The 23,301-nt window shown below is 41.6% G+C and overlaps 1 protein-coding gene and 1 long non-coding RNA gene across 19 annotated transcripts; one reads left to right on the top strand and one right to left on the bottom strand.

Moving 5' to 3' along the window:
• Positions 1-1,283: 1,283 nt before the first annotated feature.
• On the top strand, positions 1,284-20,596 carry LOC110500122 (transcription factor GATA-3). 18 transcript variants are annotated; one of them, XM_036957437.2, is made up of 6 exons: positions 1,284-3,320; positions 9,123-9,468; positions 10,941-11,474; positions 14,062-14,207; positions 16,203-16,328; positions 19,078-20,596. In XM_036957437.2, exons 2-6 carry the CDS (start codon positions 9,231-9,233, stop codon positions 19,357-19,359), a joined length of 1,326 nt encoding a protein of 441 aa, XP_036813332.1. In that variant the 5' UTR covers positions 1,284-3,320; positions 9,123-9,230; the 3' UTR covers positions 19,360-20,596. The 18 variants fall into 18 exon arrangements, 16 of the variants coding, with proteins under 16 accessions (XP_036813332.1, XP_090071159.1, XP_090071155.1 ...); XR_016490440.1 differs by having other exon boundaries at positions 1,296-3,320; positions 10,941-11,417; positions 14,062-14,307; XM_090215033.1 differs by lacking the exon at positions 14,062-14,207 and adding an exon at positions 14,267-14,307 and having other exon boundaries at positions 1,296-3,320; positions 10,941-11,417.
• LOC110500123 (uncharacterized) lies at positions 4,570-8,550 on the bottom strand. The gene is made up of 3 exons (XR_002470065.3): positions 8,382-8,550; positions 7,212-7,362; positions 4,570-5,451 (listed from the first exon to the last, which is right to left on the bottom strand). It is a non-coding gene; the product is annotated as an uncharacterized LOC110500123 (long non-coding RNA).
• Positions 20,597-23,301: the final 2,705 nt, after the last annotated feature.

Raw genomic sequence — 23,301 nt, 5'->3', positions numbered from 1 at the left:
ATGGCAGGTCGATGCTGTTAATTCCAGGTTGAAATTGACACACTAATTATGCTGCAGAGTGGCGCTGGAACACTAGGAGGCAAGATTATACCTCTGCAGTTCTATTTTTTTTTTATCAGATCCCCCTTATATTTTACCAATTAAAAATCGTAAAGGCATTTCATTGCCCCGGGATAAAAAAGCAGCTCCTCTCCTAACATTGGCCATCACTTTCCCCCATCAGATTCATTGTGATGTATTAGATGCAATAAATTATCCAATGTAACAAAACATGGCGAGCTGAAAGGCTGGTAATCTGCAGAGGAGAGATAAGGATTCATTATTCCAAATCATTATGAATCCGGCGTTGGCTGTGACTTCTTTCTTAATCAGCTTCTGTGATCCTGGATACGTGAAGGGAGCAGATAAGAGAGGAGTCGTTTATAATTCTCCCCACCTCGGCCTAATATTTTAAAATAAAATCGCAGGGAAGAAGAATCCGCCGTATATATATAAAAAAAAACAACAACACTGGCTTACGTTTGGAAGGCGCACAGGAGGAGAATAATAAAACACATGGAGAAAATAAATAAGGAAATGCATGAAACACCGTGGCCTATGGATTTAGGAGGCGTTTTGTCTCACATTAAGGTCACCCTTGACATTTGCACATAAGCAGCAATTGGCTATGGTTGGCTGAAACCTTAAGTTACAAGGTTCCTTTAATTGGGATAGCTTTGAGTGTATCTATTTAAACTGATCAGGTATGGACATTAGCCCTATCTGGGTTTAGTAGGCTATACATAAATGCTAATATGTGTAGGTTCAACAACGACAATAACACAACAATGCGATGTGTAGCCCAATGCAGATAAGACCAATATGTGCATATATAATCACTAAATGTAATAGTTGATTGCAAAAGCATGATACATTCCAGTGGCAACGCGCAAATGAAAATCTAGCTAAAAAGGTATCCAAACAATTAACTTGGACGACATGTAGGCTGCAAGTGTTTAAACAGGCCAGCTTGTTCTATGCTGCCAACATTAATCGGGTTATGAACATGATATCATAATCCCTCATTCTATCTGCTGATAAGATTCATCGTTACAAATACCAAAAAGGGGCATAAATAAATAAACAATGCGCAAAAACACGAATGTGTAGCCTACTTGCATTATACCGGAAGGTTTACGCTCAGCTGTTGTCAGCACACGCTGTCACGCAGGAGCTCACGTCAAATTCAACATTAATCACCCGATTTCATGCCATTACTAGAGTGCACGCGGGAGAGAAGAGGAGAGTGACTTTGGACTTGGCCGTGCTCGCGCTCACAGACATCACTGGACCAACAATGTCCCCAGAATCAAAATGGAGCCTCGTGAAGCTGTGTGCCTCAGAAAATCGGTTTTCTTTTCGTTTAGGAGAAACACCCCACAAACATGATCATGGATACTTAATTTAGAAGGCTTAATTTATTTTGCGTGTCACATGTTTCTGTTCTGTTTGCAAATGGTTGATAGGAGAAAGGGGGATTCATTTTTTTCCTGTCACATTTAATTATATCCCTACAATGAATGAAGCTAATTAATTCTTCAGAGATGTTATTTCTTCAAACGTTAATAATATTTGTATTGCACTTACAATAAGTCATAATCATCTACGGAATATACAGCGATTTGACCTTTGTTTTTACTATATCGAAGGCATCATTTATCATCGAAACATAATTACCAACACCTTTATATTGAAATTTGAAGCCATTTATTTTTTAATAAGCACTTTATTTACGTTCAATGCAAGCATATTAAATAATTTACATCTGGATGTGTTATTTTGTAATTCTATTAAAATATTGACATACTAATTCTATAAATGAAAGCTCTTGTTGCCCTGAAAACATTGAATTATTCATTGTTTTAGAAGACACATTTTTGGCTGGTTGCTTCCGTAAGTTTATACATCGACGCTTGTGCCAATTATCTTTAATTTATTACCTTAATTGAATTTCTTCTCCAAAGATAGATTTTGGTGTGATCAGTTTACATTTTCCTTCAGAGTCAAGTCGCAACGTGAGATATCAAGCCTCCAGCATCAGCAGAATTGTCTCGCGCTCTCTCTCTTTCTCTCTCTTTCTCGCTCTCGCTCTCTCTTACTTTCTCTCTCTTTCTTCATTCTCTCTATTTTAGAGGAGGTAGACGGAAGATGGATCAGTTTTATTTGGTGTCTATTTCAAACATGGTATCTGTGTAAGCAGATATGTGGGTGTTTGTTGGTGAATAGCCTATGCCATTTTTTAGTTTTCACAAAAAATATGTAGACCTTTTATTAATAGTTTAAATTATATTATTAAGATACTGTACTGTAGGCCTGAATGACATTTTTTTTTTTACACCATTTGATACATTTAACGGGGAAATTCAGTAGGCTACAAATATTATGGATGTGCACTTCTGCAACTTTATTTTAGAAAATTAAAATGTGTTAAATATCAGTGTTAGAAGATCGAAATTAATAGATTAATGAAGGTACTTTATTTCTGAATATTTTGAAAGAAACAATGTCCATTAGCTTCATCATGAATACCATAATCCTAATATCCATTGGTGACGATGCCTATAGTAGTATAGGCCTATGCCATAGTAAAATATAGGCTTACTGAGCCTATGTCATCCTAACAAAAGAATATTCAGAAGTGTGTTTGTGTATATATGTGTGTGGACGCGCGTACTTGAGTACCTCTATACACATATTGAAATGGTCGATGACACGCAAATATTGATTACTGGGAGTTGCAATCAAATATGATTTTTATTTTTCGAAATTCACACATACTAGACACAGAAGCATGCCGTGCTCCGTGATTTCAAACGCCCACTATACCATCCCATGATTAGTTAGCTACAAGGCTAAGCTATAGGCTACTTTGACAGTGTTACCGATGCTAAAAATACGAGCCGACCAAATACTACAACAGCTACATGCGCCATAAACAGCAGTCCACCTCTCTGAACTCATAAAGTGGAAAAATGTCCTAATAGTGGTCTATGGGCAATCGGTTAGACTAACTATGTTTTTCCTCCTTAGACTCCACCGACCCGGAAGAGCTCTGATCTGAATGTACAGATGCTTTGGTTGGCCTGTAGGAGTGTATGTGCGTGTGTGTGTGTGTGTGTGAGTGAGTGAGTGACTCTGGGCTGAGGGCGCGCGCGCCTCGGTTTTTTCCCCTACGCATCTCGCTCTCTCTAAATGCCATCGGCGCTTCGATCTCCATGTCACTCTTTCCTCACATCTGCAGCCGATCAGAAAAAAAACGACCGCGAACCTCTATTCCACAGGTCAGTAAATATTTAGATTTCTATAAAGCAAGTCTGTCTGTCTGGCTGTCCTTCAGCGAAGAACACAAAGTCTAGCTCTTAAAGGTACATACTAGTTAGTCCCTTCCAGCCTCCCTCGGTGTTTTCTGTCCAGCCAGGCGTATGTCCAGAAATGAATTGATGAGCAAGTTTGTACCATGACTTTAAAAACGATTTTCGAATATAGCGTTTTTGTAGTGCATCTTTAGGAAAAAGGCACACATGCTTTTTGTTTAGTGAATTGCAGAGTCCGGTTAAACAGCTCCGTTTTCTCAACATGTGTAGTAGAGCTTTTCTGCATGTCTTGTCAAACAGAAAAGTGGTTAAAAAGACACACGCGACGCCATTGTTGTCTCTTATGTTTTTACTGTAGCCTATATGTGTTTGGCTGCGTTTGTGACAGGCGTTTGGTTAGGGGATATTCAGTCTAAAGTAGTTTTCGAAAATAAAAATATATATACTGTAAATAGGCTTTAGGTGGTCTTCAATAATCGTTTTAACAAATCGTTCCTTTTTTCGTTTTTCACGTTTCCAAATTGCTTTGGAATTTATTTCAGTTAACGCACTAGATTCTGAGAGTATTTTACCTACCTCGCGCCTCCCGAAATACAGAAGATGAAGGATTTTAATGATCTATTACCACCTGAGTTGGTGACAGGCAGAATCCCTTAACCCATGAAATTGATCTGATTTACCTCGCCAATGGGTCATAAAAGAAAGGAGTTGGATTTGCTGAGGCTGCATTCCCCCTTTTCCATCACGTCTGTGGTCGATATGGCTTGATTTGGAGATGAGCTGTTACATAGAATGAATAGGATACGAAATTAAGGGCATCACAGTCGCGCTATCATGGGCAGAGCTCGAGCGGTTATTTGCATACAGAGCTCAGAACGGGCTGGGAAATCGCACGCCGTTCTATTGATTTATGCTGAATGCTTCCCCAACAGCTGTGTTTTGGAGATAGGGAGGCTGGCCACTCACATAATCACGAGGTGGGTTACCTTTTAAATAAGGATACAATCTGCCTCCAATCTCCAAATCAGACCACGACAGAGATGGACAGCACACTGAGTGTGGCTTGAAATGTTGATATGTCGAAGTTCTTTGTTTGTGTGTTTATGAAGTTCTCAAATGATGTTAGCTACCTGTCGGATTTATTTAGACGTGTTTGATATGTATGCTAATTAGCAATAACACTTTGTTATGTAAAAAAGGGGTGAACAAATTCAACAACTGTCAATGGATTTATTTGGTAAAATACGCCATAAGAGCACTACATTTGATGTTGTTTAAAGCAGAGTAACCGAAAACAGTAGCATCCAAATGGAGACGGTGTGGGCCTGGCGATGCCGCCGTTAAGAGAGCGGAGGTGAACAGCGATCACACGGATAAGCATCTCTCTCACTCAATTGACAGAGTATCTTCATATATTTTTCTTGTTACTGAAGCTAAAGCATTACCGAAAACATAATCTGTACTCGAGGTAAAATGTTCCAAAATCCTTTCTCATTTGAATCATTCTAAGAAATACACCTCATTTTTCAAGTTTCATTCACACCGAGAATAATTTCACGCCCTCGTTTTGGTTCTAAGAATCTGAACTGGTTCACATAGTTAATTGAGTACAACAAGAAGCGTTGTTCTTGAAAAGATCAGAGAATATTGTGGCATTAGTCATCTTATACCTGTAGCCTATATTTATAGGCTATATGCCACACGCCCCAACTCGAGGTTTAACATTTTGTCATGCATGATATCGTTTTGAATTATTTGAAAATGCCTGTTTTCGGTGTAATTTTTTTTTCTATTTCAGCATATATGAAAAGCATTGTTATTATTATCATTATTAATAGTAATAATAATAAATAGCTGTTCGTTGATTACATTTAAATTATCCTGTAACACACACATGAAAGTCCGAATGCGTTTCTCTCTCCTTCGCTTAAAAAAAAATGTCTCCGTCTTCATCAAGATAATAATAATGTATCCCAGTGGTGACTGGAGTGAAGTAGCTCCAGCGGGTAGAGAGAGTGCCGGGCGAGGCCCGCTGCCCGAAGCGGTGTCCTCTGGTTCACCCTGGATCCGCGCCTCGCGGCTGTTTGGACAGCTTTACCTGCAACATTAGAATGAAACTGTAAAATCTAAACCCATCAAAAGTCTCCTAAGCCAGATGCCGGCACTTTAATTAAATTTCATTTCTGGGCCTTCTCTGTTTTTCATCTGCCCCAAAACTGGGTTACAGTGCAAGAGCGTCAGGGAAGCTTGCTTTAGAATGTGCTTATCTCCCTGTTATAATGATGCTTCAATGGTTGGACACACATATATCATCAAACAAAAATATATCAAAAAAAATGTAATAGATACAATTTATAGTAATAAATTGAATAGTCTATATGGTATTATCAATATGCATATTATTATTATTATTATTAGTAAAAGTAGTAGCAGTAGCAGTAGTAGTGTAGGCCTAGTAGTAGTGTTGTTATGATTATTATAACTATTATTACTACTATTATTGTTGTTATTATAATAATATGTATTATTATTATGAGACTATAACTACCACCTAATAATTACAACCTTGCGAAATACATTTGTCGTAATTACAGTTAGCCTAGGGGGGGGGGGGGGGGGGGGGGCAAAATGTGGACACAGTAAACAAAGAGGTGCTATCTATAAAGTTCATCTCACTCTAACAATGAAATAATCCGGCGCTGTCTTAAATTCTCACCCTCGGTGAAATGTGTGATGTCTTCTGATTTTAATCAGCGTTCCCTGACATAATCGCTCACAAATGATCTCCCCAGTCTTCTGCTGTGCCCGCCACCAGGCAAAACTACCAGCCACCATACTACCACCAACATTTATGAATCAGACGCCGTGTAGTAGACTAGACATCTGCTTTTTATTTGGTTTGTTTTGGTTATTTTATCACGCACACACAGACACGCACGCACGCACACTCACACACAGACAGCCCCCCCCCCCCCCCTACTACTGTGACAGTGGTGGGGATTTACAAATGACAACTTTTAAAGGGGACCAGTTTTTATTCCACTCTCTTTCCCTCTTGACACTGAAGCTTGGGAAATCACGTCTTGAGAGATGTCCCACTCTGTAAGCTTCCAGGCATCCAGACAAGAAACAAAAAAACAGTATCAGGATTTTTACATTTACGGTCATGTGTTGCCTCGGAGCACCTATAACGCATAGCCTACTTGGTGGATAATGGAGCGCGATACTTTTCAAGAGGATAATTACACGAGTCCGTTGACAGCTCGACAATGGCTGTGAGATTGTTCGATGTGAGGCGGTAGAGCAGTTTCCATCCAGGTTCAGTCTCAGGTTCGCTTGAGTGAGACATGTTCTCTGGGTATCCTGGAGAGGGATAAAAGCGTGCTTTGCCAAATCAGCAGTATTTCTGTTTCTCACACATTAACTCCATGCACCCGACTGAGAACGGCGGTGGTAAAATGCACAACCTCCAAAAGACTAAAAGGCCATCTACAAATATCACAAATGTAGCTATCCTATTCTGTAAAATAGGCCTACCTCATTGCATAAGATGGATGTGGCAGTTATTGTTGTGGTCATGCTCTGAATATCAAATGCTCCCATGGAGACCCTGATTTTTTTTATTTTTTATGTATCATTCCCTTCGTGTCAGTTTGCATTCGTGATAGTGCACTTTGGAAAATGATATGGTATCGATTTTTATGCCAATGCAAGGCTATTAATATAATCTTCTTTTTCTCCCCTTGTAATGTCTGTGTGCATACAACTCACTATACGATTTCTTTTTTTTATGCGTAATTAACGGCTAGCGTACCTGGTTACAGAATTGTGCTTATAAATGATTAGAATTTTACTCACTGGAAAAGGGCGCGCGCATTTCCTCTCCAGAACAGCCTGCGCGCTCTGCTCTGCTTGCTGAGAGGGTTCATTTCCTGGCTGTTTACTCTGGAGATGACGTCACGTCCAGTGGCGTCGCAGAGGCTGCCTGTGTCAGTACTTTGTGAAGCACCTAAAAGAACAGCCCCCTATTATACAATGACATGCTGCCAATCGGAGAGTATGGGGTAGCCAAACTGGGAATTAGATACAAAATACCTCCCCACGGGGCAGCCCACCCCTCCCACCTATTACTGTGCAATCAAGTGGAACAAGGCGAGAGTACACTGCCACATTCATACCTGACATTGGCATATGGAGTAATTAGATGATCTGGTCTATGGTGTCAGTATGAATTTATTGAATTAGTCAATTCAAGATCATACACTATAGAACCAATGACTGCATCCAGTCACATTTAATGCAGTCTTTTTTAGTTAATACTGACATGTCAGGGCATTTGCTGCTTGTCTATCTGTGTGTTGGGGGAGAGACTAGAGGTCTAATACACTGGGAAAATACTCTCTCTCGCTCAGTCTGTTAAAGTCAACTGAGGAGCCAGGCAGTAATGCAGTGGAGTGTTTTCAGACTGCAGTTCAGCCGCTCTGGCGTCCTCGCCCGCCCCTGCTCTGTGAAGCGAGGAAATCAGCCCAATTTGGGGAGTTAAGTCGTAGCCTGCCATTATAATAACGCGCCTGTCACCGCGAGAGGACGCACTGTCACAATTTTAAGGAAATGGGCGTCCCACAACCTGCCAGGTTGCCACTGGTCCCTCGTCATTGAGCAACAGGCTTCACTTGCTGTCTCTTTATATTTATATATATTTTTAATGACAAGCCCGGAAATATTATTGTGGCCAGCAGGATTCATTGATTCAGATACTGCATTAAAAAGCAGTCTACTTTAGAATAGAAAATAATATAATTAAATAGATGTGTTGTTTTTAATGTTGTCTTCATGAGATGTGCATTTAAGATGTTCATATTTACATATTTAGTACAGTCTATATGTCGTTATAAAAAAAGGACTTTATTATGGGTTTTAATTTAGTTATAATGCACAATGCATTGTGAATAATGGGCATGAAGGCGTTTGTGTACCGGTATTTGCTTTCAAGAAAAATAATCTGAATATGAAATTAAATGTACTTACTATTGGTGAGACTCTTGCAGGGTCTGTGAAAGAAAAATCCGTGCAGCAGTTCTTGGTCATCTCTCCTGGCCCACAATATTCAATTAGGGCGAGCAGGGCAGGCCCCTCCCCCACTGATGACACTGACAGACCCTCCTTAAGTTGCGTCGCGCCCCAGCTGTCTGCAAGCATTGAGCTGCCTGGCGCCATCCTGAAAGAATGCCTTCACTGTAAAAAAAAAAAACAGAGAGAGAGCGAGAGAGAGAGAGACATACACACACTGGGACGGAGAGAGTTCAGAGAGAGCTAGAGAGAGTGGGTGAGAGAGCTAGAGAGAGAGCGAGAGAGAGAGAGAGGGAAGCGAAGTAAGCGGAGAGGGTTGCCGCTGCGCACAAACAGAGATTTGATCTGTGAGTTCGGTGCTAGTCAGTTTGCACTAAGCCACCTACTGCAAACAAGGCTGCGTCTAAACATATACCTCTGCAACTTGTTGAATCGGCTTTATAATATAGAAACTTTGTCAGGGAAAAGTTGAGGAACTTTTGAGTGGGACTGGATACGACCTTGGACCTATTTATGACAACATTCAAGTGAAACATTATTTTTTGAATGTATGTTTTGAACAATTTTATTTGATTTATTACATGGGCAAATTCACATTAATGTGAATCCCTGCCAAATAATCACATTTGAATAGACTGAAAATAACAGCATAGGGGGAACAACGTCATTTTTAAATATATTTTTATTTTTCATCTCCAGGTGAACGAAGAAAACTGTGGATTAAACAAAGCAGGAATTCGGACAGATTTTTTCTTACTTGACTTGAATCGCTTCACTCCGGTGTATATGAACGTTTGCTAAAAAGCTATGGAAGTATCCGCGGACCAACCCCGATGGATGAGCCATCACCACCCATCGGTGCTAAACGAACAGCATCCCGGCTCGCACCACCCGGGCCTCGGCCACTCGTACATGGACCCCTCGCAGTATCCCCTCGCCGACGATGTGGATGTACTGTTTAATATCGACTCACAGGGCAACCACGTATCTCCATACTATGGGAACTCAGTCAGAGCCGTCCAGAGGTATCCACCTCCTCCACATAGTAAGTACTGCTTCATTGCGCATTGTTTTAGGCTACTATTGAATTAGAGACATCGATCTCTTATTTCAATGTGGTGTGGTCAGATTTAACTCAGATAGAGCTAACATAAGACTAATTCGTCTTCAGATGGTTGTCCATTTTAAAATGTCTGAACCGAAGTATTTGTCTAATAGGTTTAAGCCTCAGCGGATCCTGCTAATTAAAAAATGCGAGGGCCATGTGAAACCATTCAGTCCTCTGTTATGTGTGGCTTACCTCTCTGGTGGTGTACCTTTGGTTTCATATGTTTCCCGTTGTGAGTATAGGTCTGTGTTATAACAGTGAGTAAGACCACTCTGTTTCATTGTTTTACTTCTATGTTCAGTGCTATTTTAGCACAGTGAAATCAGATGTAAGAAGGGAAGGTGGTAAATATCAGTCGAGCAATTTGAAATCAATGACAAATGTTTAAATTAAATCAATTAACGTGAATTACAGATGAACAACACGTTACTATTGTCAAATATGACATGCATTTTTGTATCATGGTTAATATCATTAAAATATGTTACCTAACGAATGAATGTGTAGACCTACAGAGATAATTTGGAAAGGCCCCATGCGATATATTTGGTCATTTCAGACTATCATACTTCACCACACAACCGTGTACATTTCATGGCAGGTAAACTATGAGTTATCATTTAATTATAGATATTCTTGGAGAGAAAATAACTGCGGAAGAGCAATTGGTTTAATTTATTGACATGACTTCCTGAACGGAATAGTGAATCATGACCCGTTTTCTGTAGCGATGCTTCCTATGCTAAAACACCACTGTTCAAACCCTCTGCACTGACACTGGCGTGCTACTCACACTGCTGCTCTGACACAGTCATTCAGGCCCTGGGTTTCGGCTAGACAAAAAAAATAAAGCAGGCTGGAGTCAAGAGGGGCAATTTGGGTCAGAGCATGTGTTGTCAGGTGTGTAGGCCTGGTGTGCAGTTTAATCTTGTGTCCCCGAAGATTAAATCAAGTGAGGTTTTACTAAAATAGCGTATGCTTTTTAAAAATGTTTTCCATGATCGGGTTTCTTAATGGAAATAATCAAAAGTCTAAGTCATTGTAGTTTCAGTTTCTCCACTGGTAAAGCACATCTGAATTCACTCATATAAACAAGACCTTGTCATATTTATAATGTTTTGTTTCAATAGAACGTGTGACTAAATGTTTTTAATTGACAGTGACCGAGGTGCACCTTTAATTTGTCACGAAGTGATATTATTTGTGTAATTTTCATAGCAGGCCTAGACCTACATGGCGATGTCAAACTTAAACCAGCATACATGTTAGATATTGTTTAAAGTCAACAAAATGATCATAAGGGAAAGTGATCAAATCGTGAGAGTAGGCTAATTGAATGTAGGCTTATTGTAATTTTCTTCACCGAGAAAAATACTGACACCGTTCTATCATCCTATTTTCTATTACAGGTAGTCAGGTGTGTCGCCCCTCTCTACTGCACGGCTCTCTGCCGTGGCTGGACGGAAGCAAAGCAATGCAGCACCACAGCACTTCCCCATGGAACCTGAGTCCTTTCCAGAAGAGCTCACTGCACCACGGTTCCCCGGCAGGTCTCTCTGTCTACCCTTCGGCGTCCTCCTCCTCCCTGTCCGGGGGCCACTCCAGCCCGCACCTCTTCACCTTTCCCCCCACTCCTCCGAAAGACGTGTCCCCGGACCCAGGCATCTCCACTCCGGGCTCAAGCAGCAACAGTCGCCAACAGGAGGAGAAAGAGTGCATAAAGTACCAGGTGTCCCTGGCCGAAAGCATGAAACTGGAGTCTCACAGCCGGAGCATGGCATCAATCGGAGCGCAATCCTCCGCACACCATCATCACCCCATCGCCACATACCCATCCTATGTCCCCGAATACGGCCCAGGCCTCTTCCCACCAAGTAGCCTGATAGGTGGGTCATCTTCTAGTTATGGTTCCAAAACAAGACCAAAAACAAGGTCATGTTCAGGTAGGCGTGCATTTTATTATATTACCATTTGATTTCACCTTAGAATATATGGCATTGATGACATCCAGGTGTAATCCCAATGTACCCGTTTCAGAATCAGGACCTATTTTCGTTCTTCACAACAAAACAACTCTTATTTGTGGATATTGGCATGCCATGTAGCTTTGAGTGACAGCCAAGGCCTTTCTCCAGCCCTTGCAGGACCATAGAAAGTCAAATGTGTCTCAAAGGTGCTCGTGCACAAGATTCGTTTGAGAGGAAAATACAATGGCAGTGCCAAGGAAAGCACTTGGCGGTAATAATAATGCGAATGAATAATAATAGCAATAACAACAACAACAATAATAATAACAATAATAATACATTCTAAATAATAATACAAAAAATCTTGCATGGATAATCCAGGTTTCTATCGCTACATCAATTTGACTGAGTAACACTTTTAATTGGGGACGTTATAACGTTTCTATATGTTATTAGGCTACACAAACATCTGTATTAATCGCATTCAATCAACACCCTTATTTGTGAGAACACATTGCTTTTAATAGAAAGCGAATTAAATAATTCAAAGTGCATTTGCCCACATGAGATTGAACGATTTTCCACTTTCCAAAGCAAAGGAAATTAGTCCAGTGAACGATTAAACAGCCTTAGTACCCTTAAATCAGAATAGTTTTAAGCTGTGCCTAAACCAGATCTGTTTTCAGTTGTTCTATGTTTCACATAGGGAAAGAGAGATAGGCTAAATCTGTGACCGCGGCCTCCATGCCGGAATGGCTGTCTCGCGCCAGTTTATATGTTTAAGATAATCCCATTACTGTCAGACTGGTGCACGCGACAGTTGTATTGTTTACGCAGAGCCAGTAATAACTTTGATAGAGTCCGGATGCGGGGCTGCATTGAGAGGGGGTAATCACGAATGAGCACTCTCCGTGGCAGAGGGGCACGACTGGCGAGGCGGAATGTTATCCAAGCAAGTGGGGGTAATTAAAATAAAAGGTTATTCAGGCTCTGCTAGAAACCAGTTCACTGTAATGAGATTAATATCAGTGCCACATAGCATTTGGAGAGATATAGAAAACAGTGGATTAGACGATGCATATCATCAGGCTTATTCAATGCTGAATAATATTCACTTATTACTACAAAAAAATAAATCATTTTAATTTGTGGATTAAGTATGTGTGTGCTGTAATATGCGTAAAGATACATCCTCTAAAATGAATCTTAAAGAGGTTATCTATTAATGAGGTCATATAATAGAATGTGTCTACATTGCAAATTTATAGTTGAAAATAAGTATTGGAGAAAGGTCGACTCTGTGGTCTTCTAAACATAAACCCCGGAACACGCCTTGCGCAATTCAAAATCCTGTAGTAGCCTATTTCTCAGAGCCCTATTGTGGAGTGGATACATTTGTTTAGCTGCGTTAGCCAGGCTCCACTATAAAACCACTATTGATTCACAACGTCCTCGGTGTCTGCTGAGGTATCTGGAATGTCTATCACATCCAACAAGGCAGGACCAGAAGTGACGCATATAAGTCTCTGAAGAAGTGGAGCGATTTTTGCTGTCGAAAGGGGAAGTGCGGGTGAGGAGAGGCACACAGGCACGGCACAGCGCAAGGCCTCCTCTCTATACGCGTCTATGCTTTCAAATAATCCTGCCGCGCTGCTCGGTTGTTTCAGTTTCAGTGGCGAGGCCACATATGCCTGGGGATCAGGAGACCCCCTTAATGAAACTGTTAACGCGCCTCTCACCTGTCGGTGTCACTAGAGAAGTGCCAGTCAAACCCAAATGCTGGTTTGGAAAGACAGTGGTCATTCCAATCAAATAAACAGGCCTACATATGAATGAATTCGCCTGTTTTACAATAACATATTATTATTATTACTATACACCACTGTGAAATGAGAGGTTGTGTGCGTGGGAGAAAGAAGAGGGCACATTTTAATCACAAAAACATGATTGAGTCCATAGATTATGCACGCCCTTTTCTAAAGATAGGCTATCAGTTTGTATTAATATATTATGTATTTGATGAAATTATGTGTGACCTCATTGTGACAGTAATCGACCATAATAGACCTGCTTTATTCAATGATAGTCAGATGTTTGTATGATGTCAGACGTATTGTATGAGGTCATTTTCGAAACACTATGAATTGGAAAAGGCCTACTAACTCCAGGGTCAAATGTTGATATCAGTTGTAGCCTAACAGAGGCTGGGCTTTTTTGCACTTCGAATATTCACTGCATTGTTATAGGCCCACTGTATTATTATTATTATTACTATTATTAATAGTACTAGTAGTAGCAGTAGTAGTAGTAGTAGTAGTAGTAGTAGTATGTTTACTGGTATACTTGGTATACTTTGTATTATTATTACTGTGTACTATGAATGTTATGCTACTATTATAATTAATTATTTTGTGTGATGACATTTTCTACGATGTTTATAACAGCCTTTCTCCCTCTTGACCTGAGGGATCAAGTGTTTCAGATGTGAGATGCTATGTTTAGTTTAAAAGGGGCGAACTGATCTCGGCGCTCTCTCCATGTTGTGTATCGTTTCTGCTTTCAGAAGGTAGAGAGTGCGTTAACTGTGGAGCTACGTCGACCCCGCTCTGGAGGCGGGATGGCACTGGTCACTATTTGTGTAACGCCTGCGGACTCTATCACAAGATGAACGGGCAGAATCGGCCCCTCATCAAACCCAAGCGACGACTGGTATGTCCCTGCCACTTTGTATTGATGACACTTCCGTCTTTCTCTCTTTCTCTACCCAGGAAGAAGTGTTAGCTGCAGGAAATTGACTCGCCAAGTGCAGGTCTCGAATTCTTTTAGATATACAGTAATAGCAAACTGCAGATTTATTATTACTATTGTTTTGCATTTTTTTAAATGATTTGCTTCATCAATTATTATTTTTCCCGCTTCAATTGCCCTACTGTTTGATATTTCTTAGAGGGAAAAAAATAGGAGAAAATATATTCCTCTTATTCTGCATTGAGGCAAATCGAAAATATTCCATCCAAGTCCTCACTGCCCACATAGAAATAATATCTGCAGTTGACATACTGTAAATGGCATACTTAGAATTGGACGTTTATATGGTTTAGATGAGAGATATGGGCTACCATGCACCCTGCAGTATTTGGAGAGGAACCCCCTGAACTTTTGAACACCAGAAAGCTATAGAGCTCTATAGAGCAGTTCCCCTATCTCCCTGCATGGTTAGATAAAAGCGAACACTTTCTAGGCAGGGGACGCCTCGCGTGGACTGCTCGTTTAGCAGCCAGCCAGCTTCTGCTCTAGCCTATATCCCCCCTTCTCTCTCTAATGTGAAAACCCGACTTCCCAGGAAAAAGCTGCCGGATATCTGAGCAGCGCAGATAAGTCGCTTTTAACAACATAGCCCGCTTCCCCAGTCTAAACATGAAGGGGACCGGGGACCGAATCAGCGCAAGGAGCAGCCCAGGGCACGCAGGAGTCACGACTCAAGATTGTTCTTCTCAGAACTCAGGGAATCTCTGCAGAATGTTCAAATACTGAGGGAAAATAGTAAGAAAAGGAAAAGAGAAAAGAGAGAGGGAAGTCTGAAGAAGAAGTCTGGGAGGAGATGGATACAGTGAGCTCCATTTTCTAGTACACAAGCACTTTATTTTCGCGTTAATGGAACTCAAGATTGGTGTGCAAAGCAATTACATTATTTAAGTCACGCATGAACATGGGTTATTAGACCACCAGATGTAGATAATTGGAAATCCCTCCGAAAGATAGTGTAGTGCCTTTTGTTTAGCCCATTCGGTGTTAACGGGTACTGTGTCCTATTCGGTCATCTCGTCTATCGATTGGTTTTATAGATTATAACATCAATGTCAGGCCGGCCAGTAAACTGGCGTCTGAGCCAGGCGTTTCAATCCATGGGAATGTAGAGTCCTCTCCCCATGCAAGTCGAAACGTATCTCTAATGTAAATCAGGGCATTAGCCCGTCCCAATTTTAAAAAACAATGTTCTGTAATTGGCTAATAGGCAATGTGGTCGGTATGGCGATATTCAAACTTATATTGCGATATTTAAGTTTACCATCTTCATCCACAAGCATATCATTTTGTCCATTTTATTCATTAGCCATGTCAAATTGTGAATCCCCCTTGACAGCTCAACATGATTGGCTATGTAAAAACAACAGAATAATGATTATTTGATCTTGCTATGCACACATTTATGATTTAACATATATTTTTCCTCCCATGGTGAGGCTGGAGATTTGTTTTAAAAATACATAATTCTGTCCGCCATCATGCTCTCACCGTAAAACTAATTGTAGTTTATTTGTATAAACTGTTGAGTTTCATATTTAAACACAAGGAGCAGACACTATCTTACTGTTACTTAAGCACTTAGTCGCTTTAACGGGGAAATTTAATCAGATTTAATAGGTCCCATTTCATGCCACTGCTTTTATGTAATCTGTAAATATTTACTCTTGACAGGGCATGTGCGCATGATGCTATTTTTAGTCTCGAGTCAAAGTAGCGCTGTTTTGGAATGTTGTCTTTATTTTAAAACTAGTTGCAGAAAGTTGATAGACAGAACTTTGCAGAAAGCTATATGTTAGTAATGTATTATAATAGCATTATAAATGCAACATTTGGGTTGATAACCTAGGAAAAGGCCTTATGACTGATTTGCATTTTTTTAAATCTCCTTTTCACCAGTCTGCAGCAAGACGGGCAGGAACATCATGTGCAAACTGTCAAACGAGCACGACAACACTGTGGCGAAGAAACGCAAACGGGGACCCCGTGTGTAACGCTTGCGGTCTATACTACAAACTGCACAATGTAAGCAAAACAACAGCCTTTACATTATAGTAAGATATCTACTAACTTATCTAAGCATGTGTCGTCTTTCATATCCTTTCTTTTCTTCCTCATTTTTCTTTCTTTTCATTTATTCTCTCCTCCCTTTTTTTCTGTACATTCAAAGCTTATTTGTAATTTCTATAGTTCTTGAAATATTTATCGCAGTCGTCCCTATCGAGAATTGTGGGGGCACAAGCGATAATAAATATAATTCATATGATTTATTCGCAGTAAGTCACATGTACGAATATATGAATATATGAGAGAGACGAATTAAGCCGCGTGCTTACAGCTTGACTTTTGAATATTAAGAGCTTAATTAAAATTCGATTAATTTTCAGACCGATCTTATTTCAGGCCTTTTGGTTACATCCGCGCCAGGGACTTGGAGTCCCCCTCTGACCACCAATCCGCCTGATTCGTTTTGGGGCGTGCTGGTTACTGTCTCATCACATTATTTCACTTCCTCAATCTGAGGACCCCCAGGACCAGTTCTCTCTCTCTCTCTCTCCCTCCCTCTCTCTCTCTCTCTCTCTCTCTCTCCCCCTCTCTCTCTCACACACACTGCAGCAAGACGAAGATCTGCTGCGTAATTTAACTAGCGAAACATAATAATATTATTATTATTAAACTTTACTTATAGCCTATTCAACCTTCACATGAGAGAGCTTGCCCCACAAAAATCCTCCAGAGTTTGTCTGATAGGGTATCCCTTATCCTCGCGCTAAGGGTGTATAGCCTATCCTACTACACTTGCTTGTCACGCAAGTGCTCCCTATTAAATATTTTCCCTATGTTGGTTTTGACAGATTCTTTAAGACTGAAGAAAACGATTTTTACTCAGGTTATCAGGGAGAATAATACTATTTCCCAGTTACATATTATCTTTTGAAATGACCCGACCTCTGTTTAATTGCAACATTTGTTTGTTTTGGTTAATTCAGATTTCTGTTGGGGACTACTCACTTTGAAACAAATTCCACATTTTTACATGGAACATTATATGAAGCCTCTCTCCCCTCGTGCACAATGACTCCTAACCTGCACAGTGGCCACAGTGGCTGCAGGTGACAGCAACCTAACGCTAACCTCAGAGACCTTGATAGCCTTTCCAGTTTGATAAGGCTATAGGCTACATTAAACCTGTATGGACATATTTATTGGATGCTTTAGAATTGTTTTTGTTGCCACAAAGATGTGACAGACAGTGTTGACACCCAAATCATTTTTTCCCCCTCCTTGACTATGTAAATCAATGTTCCTCAACGTTCACTGATGTGTGAGTCAGGATGTTTGCAGTGTGGTCAATCCAAGACCATTGCATAAGGTTTGTGGTTGTTTTCAGGTTACTATAGGTGTGGGGAGAGGATATGAGGTTATGTATTGAATGCTCTGTGGTGGTCACTGAGTAAAGCTCTGAGTGTGTTGTGTTTTGTTTGATGCAATGGGGCGGAAGCCCAAAGGCCCAGGCTTCCTATGTGAGATGCATGGCATACATTTGAGCATCAAAGAGCATAGCCTGCCTGGCCAGCTTTAGTTGGGCGAGCTGCATTTCAACGCCTAGCTAGAAACACAAAGAAGCCCTTCGCTTTTACCCGACGTCGTGTAGAGACAGTGAAACCACATCACTCAGGGGCCGTAGCTCTTTGCCCTTTGCTAATCAGCTGGGCCACTCTGTCCTAAAATATAGTCAGCGAAAAATGCCATTAACGTCTCAGAGAAAGTGGCAGAAGTGAGGCGGTGAAATCCCTGTTCCCATTTCTCAGGGAAGCCGTCCTAAAGATCAGGGAAGCAGACGGCCTCATCCACCTCTCCTTCATAATCCTGCCCTGAGCTGGAATTCCATCATCCGGCTCTCATTCCCAGCTAAAACCTGTGCAGGAATATGGCAGCTCGGGCCATTTTGGCCAGCAGATGCCCATGCAGAAGGCTGCGATGGAGGGTTGAGGGTAGAGAGGCGGACTTGGCCGGCGACGATAGTCGTCATGGCCATGTGTCTCATTGGTTGGCTGGTTAGGACGGTGGCTGCCAGGCTCTATTTCTCTCTCTCTCTCTCTCTCTCTCTCTCTCTCTGTCTCTCTCTCTCTCTCTCTCTCGCTCGCTTTCCCTCATTCCATCTATCCAACTCTCTCTATGTCTTTCCCTCTGTCTCCCTCTCCTTGGCATGGCAGTAGCCTAAGATCCAGCCCAGCTTAAGGGAATCAGCGTTTAAATCCAGCCAAAAGTGGACTCACACTGACACACACACACACACACACACACACACACTACTCCCCCCCACCCCCTCCCGCTAACAATGGGACAGACACATTTATTCTATAAATGGGACTCCATTACATATCACAGTGTCCCCCAAACCCTGAGCTCGACCTCTGTTGAAATTAGAAACCTATTAGTGTCGCCCCTCTCCAATTTGATTTGTTTTGTTTTTTGTTTGTTGGTCCAAACGCATTGACACAATGCGAATGCGCTTTCCAAGATACAAGTCATAAACCGAGCTCGATTTTTATTTACTTTCTTTGTTTGTCAGCGTTTTTCCCGCTTCATCAAAGTCCATCAGAAAGCATGAATGCTGCTCTTTGATATTTCGGCTCAGTTCTACTCTGACTCAAATTCCTATATCTGCTCCTTCAACTTAAGTAACTCCTTGACGTCACTTACCTATGAAATATGAATATTGAATAACTTGCTTGTTTTAACCCTGGTGCATTAACCCCATGTCCCCCAGATCAACCGACCTCTCACCATGAAGAAGGAGGGCATTCAGACCAGGAACAGGAAGATGTCCAGCAAGTCGAAGAAGAGCAAAAAGTCCCACGACAGCATGGACGACTTCTCCAAGAGCCTGATGGAGAAGAGCAGCTCGTTCAGCCCCGCCGCTCTGTCCCGCCACATGTCCTCCTTCCCCCCCTTCTCACACTCCGGCCACATGCTGTCCACCCCCACGCCCATGCACCCCTCCTCCTTCGCCCCTCACCCCCACTCCAGTATGGTCTCTGCCATGGGCTAGAAGAGCCCAATGGTACCACCCACCTCCCAAAACCCCTCAATCAACAACTAACCCCTCCCCCCCACCATCCGCTTACCCCCAGTTCTCTTCGCTTACCTGAATCCCAAGCTGAAAGACAACCAAACTGCTCCCTGCTACCCATAACCAACCGCTCTGCTCCATCACCAAGCCGCCTATGATCTGACCTCGGTGTGAGGGAGACAGGCTTTATGGGTCCTTGCTTTTGTTCAGTTCTCTCTTTTTTAATCTTTATCAAGTGTATCTACTGGGATCCTCAAAGCCTGGCAGACTGACTCACTGACTGTGGTTTTCCGACTCCTGGGAAGACCGTTGTTGTTCTCCGGCCTGGGAGAAAAAAATCCTGAAGCTTCACCCACTCACTGACTGTGTCCTCCCAGCTGATAACCCCCAATCCGGAATTCCATTTGTGTGCAAAAATTAAATTTTTCATGGAAAAGCAAAGATGATAAACAAACCTTCCCACCCTACTTCACACACCTGTATGACAGCTCCCCCCCCCACCCCCCCACCCCTGAGCCGTGAGAAGACGAGAGGAGATGAACTTTGAATATATTTGTACAAATTGTATGAAATACAGTACATTTAATGAAGACTTTTTAATTAAGTAAAATGCCCCTGGGCAGCTAACGACAGAAGGGTACGAGTCAAGGCAAGAAGAGACACTGCCGCTGGAGAGTAGAGGAAGAGAGGACGCCTCTGCTTCCTGGAGAGAGGGATGAGAGGGAGGAGAGGAAAGGACAGAGAAAAGGACAGGCCTTCACTTTCGCCTGCTGGAAAACGTGTTTGACTGCATTAAGCTTCTAGAGAGTCTATTGTTCTGACTGCAGGCGTCTCTTTTTTGGATGTGCTATAGGTCTCGGGCTGTTGGTTTGTGTTCACATGCTAGCACATACACACACATATTCACACGTCATACTTTCACATACACACACAAACACACACTGCCACATTGGATCACCTGAAAGACTTTCTTCCGGCCCACAGATTATATGCATTGTGAAAAAAGTTCCTGTACTTGTTATTTGTATGTATAATTCAGAGTACCAAAAATACGAAAGAAACAAAGATGTAGAATTATTTCTTTATGTTATGCAGACTGAATGGTTGTAAAAGTTTAATAATAATCACTAGTGTAAAAAATGACTGCTTTTTTGTTTCGTAATTATTTTTTTTTCTTTGAAAAGAATAAACTAGTTTAATCTCTGTTGACATGTTAGCCTGTGGTTGCGATACTTATTTCGTTCTCTGGTGCGATGTTGTCGTGTGATGTTTGACACATCGTCACCCCACCCAGACCTGTCTGCAACACCACCGGCCATTTTTACCCAGCATTCACAGCAGCAACTGACAGCTCTTGTGGTGAAGGACAAACAGGAAGTGCAGAAATAAACAGTGGCACTGTGGCTGTAGGAGGGCTCACGTGCCGTTTTATGGCTAGACAGGCAGGCTAACTCTCACAGTCATTCTCACCATCACAACTGACCTGCACTTTAAATCGGGTCATAATGGAACAGAAAGCTTGGCAGAAATTCTCCTGTAGGTATCCGCTCGTTATTAGGAATTAGTCATGTTTCTGGAGAGAGCATGTGAAGTTAGAATGTGCCTTCAGAATTCCACAGTTCTACAGTATGGAGCTGATTGGTGAGGGTGATTAGTTGTCTCAGACAATTTAGGGAATTCATTTAAATCAATCTGGGGAATTCAGATCGTCATGTAGAATAAGAATTCTCAAATTCTTACATGACACATTTGTAGTTTCTTAGCGTCCATGTGCTTTTATGGAAGTCGACTACATGATGTCAATATTACCAGACACATCCATGATACAGCAATAGAAAACACATCAATCACAGAGACTTAAACAATACATTTGGTTGGAACAACTATTTCAGTACATTTTATCATCAACACACCAAACCCATGTGTAGCCTACACAGCAACATCAGTCAGATTTTATTTTGTCACAAGCAATTCCGCTAGTCCACCTGTCTTTTGTCTTTTGTATCTGTCTTTTGAAAACGATGACTGTTTTTGAATTGGAATTTTGAAGAGGAACTCGGCGTCGGTTTCGAAAGCAGAATTGACCGCATTGTGGCTGAAGTTCCTCAACATCCCTCTCCTTCCCCATCAAGTGTAAAGCATATTCATATACACATATTAATATACTGTACATACAGTGCCTTATGGAGAAATAGAATACTAAATTGATTGAGAAACAAGGAATTGAGAGTGCATGAACCATGGTAAGAAGAAGCCATCATCTCAACAGTGTTATTAGTGGCTGCTACTGCTACTGTATTGACTTTAATCCCACTGTACTCTGCCAGAGGGAACGAGAGCTATGTGATTGAGGAACAAGGATCTTATAGTATCGGTTTAGGTACATTGAAATAACCAGAGCAAAAACATGCCCTTATTCTTAAATAGGGTTAATGGCCTTCAAAATCATTATTTTCTTGATTTAAAAAAGTATGAAAATCATATGATTTCTATTAAAGAGGGCGTTGGGTTCGATTTGAAGTTCAACGTAATTCAAACAGCACACCATCTGTTCTGTGTTTGACCTTTTAAGACAGGATTTAGCATCCTTCCAGCCAAGTTTGCTAGCATTATACTCACCCAACTGGATTCCACTTACCACTATCTAATACTGAGTACTGTAGTCCTCGGTCACTGTCAAAATGTTCAAATAGTAATGACATAGTGTAAGTCACACATAAACATTTTTTTCTGACTTTGAAGTGAAACCAAATAGCATCAATGGGATCATCTAGAGGTAGATCCTTTCCCTGGATCAACTAATTTGTAAAAAACAGACATGTTATGCAAACAAATCAAATCACATTTTATTTGTCACATACACATGGTTAGCAGATGTTAATGCGAGTGTAGCCAAATGCTTGTGCTTCTAGTTCCGACAATGCAGTAATAACCAACAAGTAATCTAGCTAACAATTCCAAAACTACTACCTTATAGACACAAGTGTAAGGGGATAAAGAATATGTACATAAAGATATATGTACATATTCAGACATACACAGTGGCAATTCAGAGAATACAAGCACACGTTCCAGTCTCTAGTCCAGCTCCACCCCCTGTACTGACCTTTTCTTTGACTCCACTTCAGCGAGGCCAAACAGAAGTCTACCAGCCATTGGCCACAATTTGTTTCTGAGCCACTGTGTCCAATCAGGAGATTTGCTCCTGTGTTTTAACAGCGAAATTGAAGTAGGGAATGTAGGATGAGGATGGGAATTGTGTGTGTGTGTTTCTGTGTGTGTGTGTGTGTGTTTCTGTGTGTGTATTAAGGGGATTGAGGTGGACCCTTGGCCTGTGGCGGGACCCCATGTACCCTGGCCAACCTTTCACCTTGGCGCCGTGCTATGAGTGTCTGCCAAGGGTGACTGAAAGTCCACTGACAGACACAGGGTAGTAATATAAACAGATTTACTCCCACCCCTCTCTTTCCTATTCTCCACTCTCTCACATGATGGTTCTTCTGTCTTATAGGCCACAACTCTCCTTTTCCTCCCTCATTTATTTTCCTCCTCTAGCACTCTCTTATTACTCCCTTTATCTCTCTTCATCATCTCTCTCTCTCTCTCTCTCTCTCTCTCTCTCCCTCCCTCTCTCTCTCTCTCTCTCTCTCTCTCTCTCTCTCTCTCTCGCTCTCTCTCTCTCTCTCTCTCTCTCTCTCTCTCGCTCGCTCACCCTCCCTCCCTCTCTCTCTCTCTCTCTCTCTCTCTCTCTCTCTCTCTCTCTCTCTCCCTCTCACCCTCCCTCCCTCTCTCCCTCTCTCCCCCTCTCTCTCTCACCCTCTCTCTCTCCCTCTCTCTCTGTGCAGTTAGGGATGACTTTCCGGTAGATTAGACACGGAGGCAGATGTGTCGTGGCAGGTGTTGATGTTCACTAATGAGCTC

The sequence above is a fragment of the Oncorhynchus mykiss genome, chromosome 21, assembly GCF_057628025.1.
Source record: "Oncorhynchus mykiss isolate SJ-2025 chromosome 21, ASM5762802v1, whole genome shotgun sequence".
NCBI lineage: Eukaryota > Metazoa > Chordata > Actinopteri > Salmoniformes > Salmonidae > Oncorhynchus > Oncorhynchus mykiss.
Note: the sequence above shows the minus strand (reverse complement) of the source record. Positions and strands in the feature narration are given on the sequence as shown.

Bases quoted from the DNA above. Each gene is read 5' to 3' on its own strand.
- LOC110500122 (XM_036957437.2), top strand. From the start codon at position 9,231: ATGGAAGTATCCGCGGACCAACCCCGATGGATGAGCCATCACCACCCA. The intron at 9,469-10,940 runs GTAAGTACTGCT...TTTCTATTACAG, and splicing joins GTATCCACCTCCTCCACATA to GTAGTCAGGTGTGTCGCCCC. The intron at 16,329-19,077 runs GTAAGCAAAACA...CATGTCCCCCAG, and splicing joins TATACTACAAACTGCACAAT to ATCAACCGACCTCTCACCAT.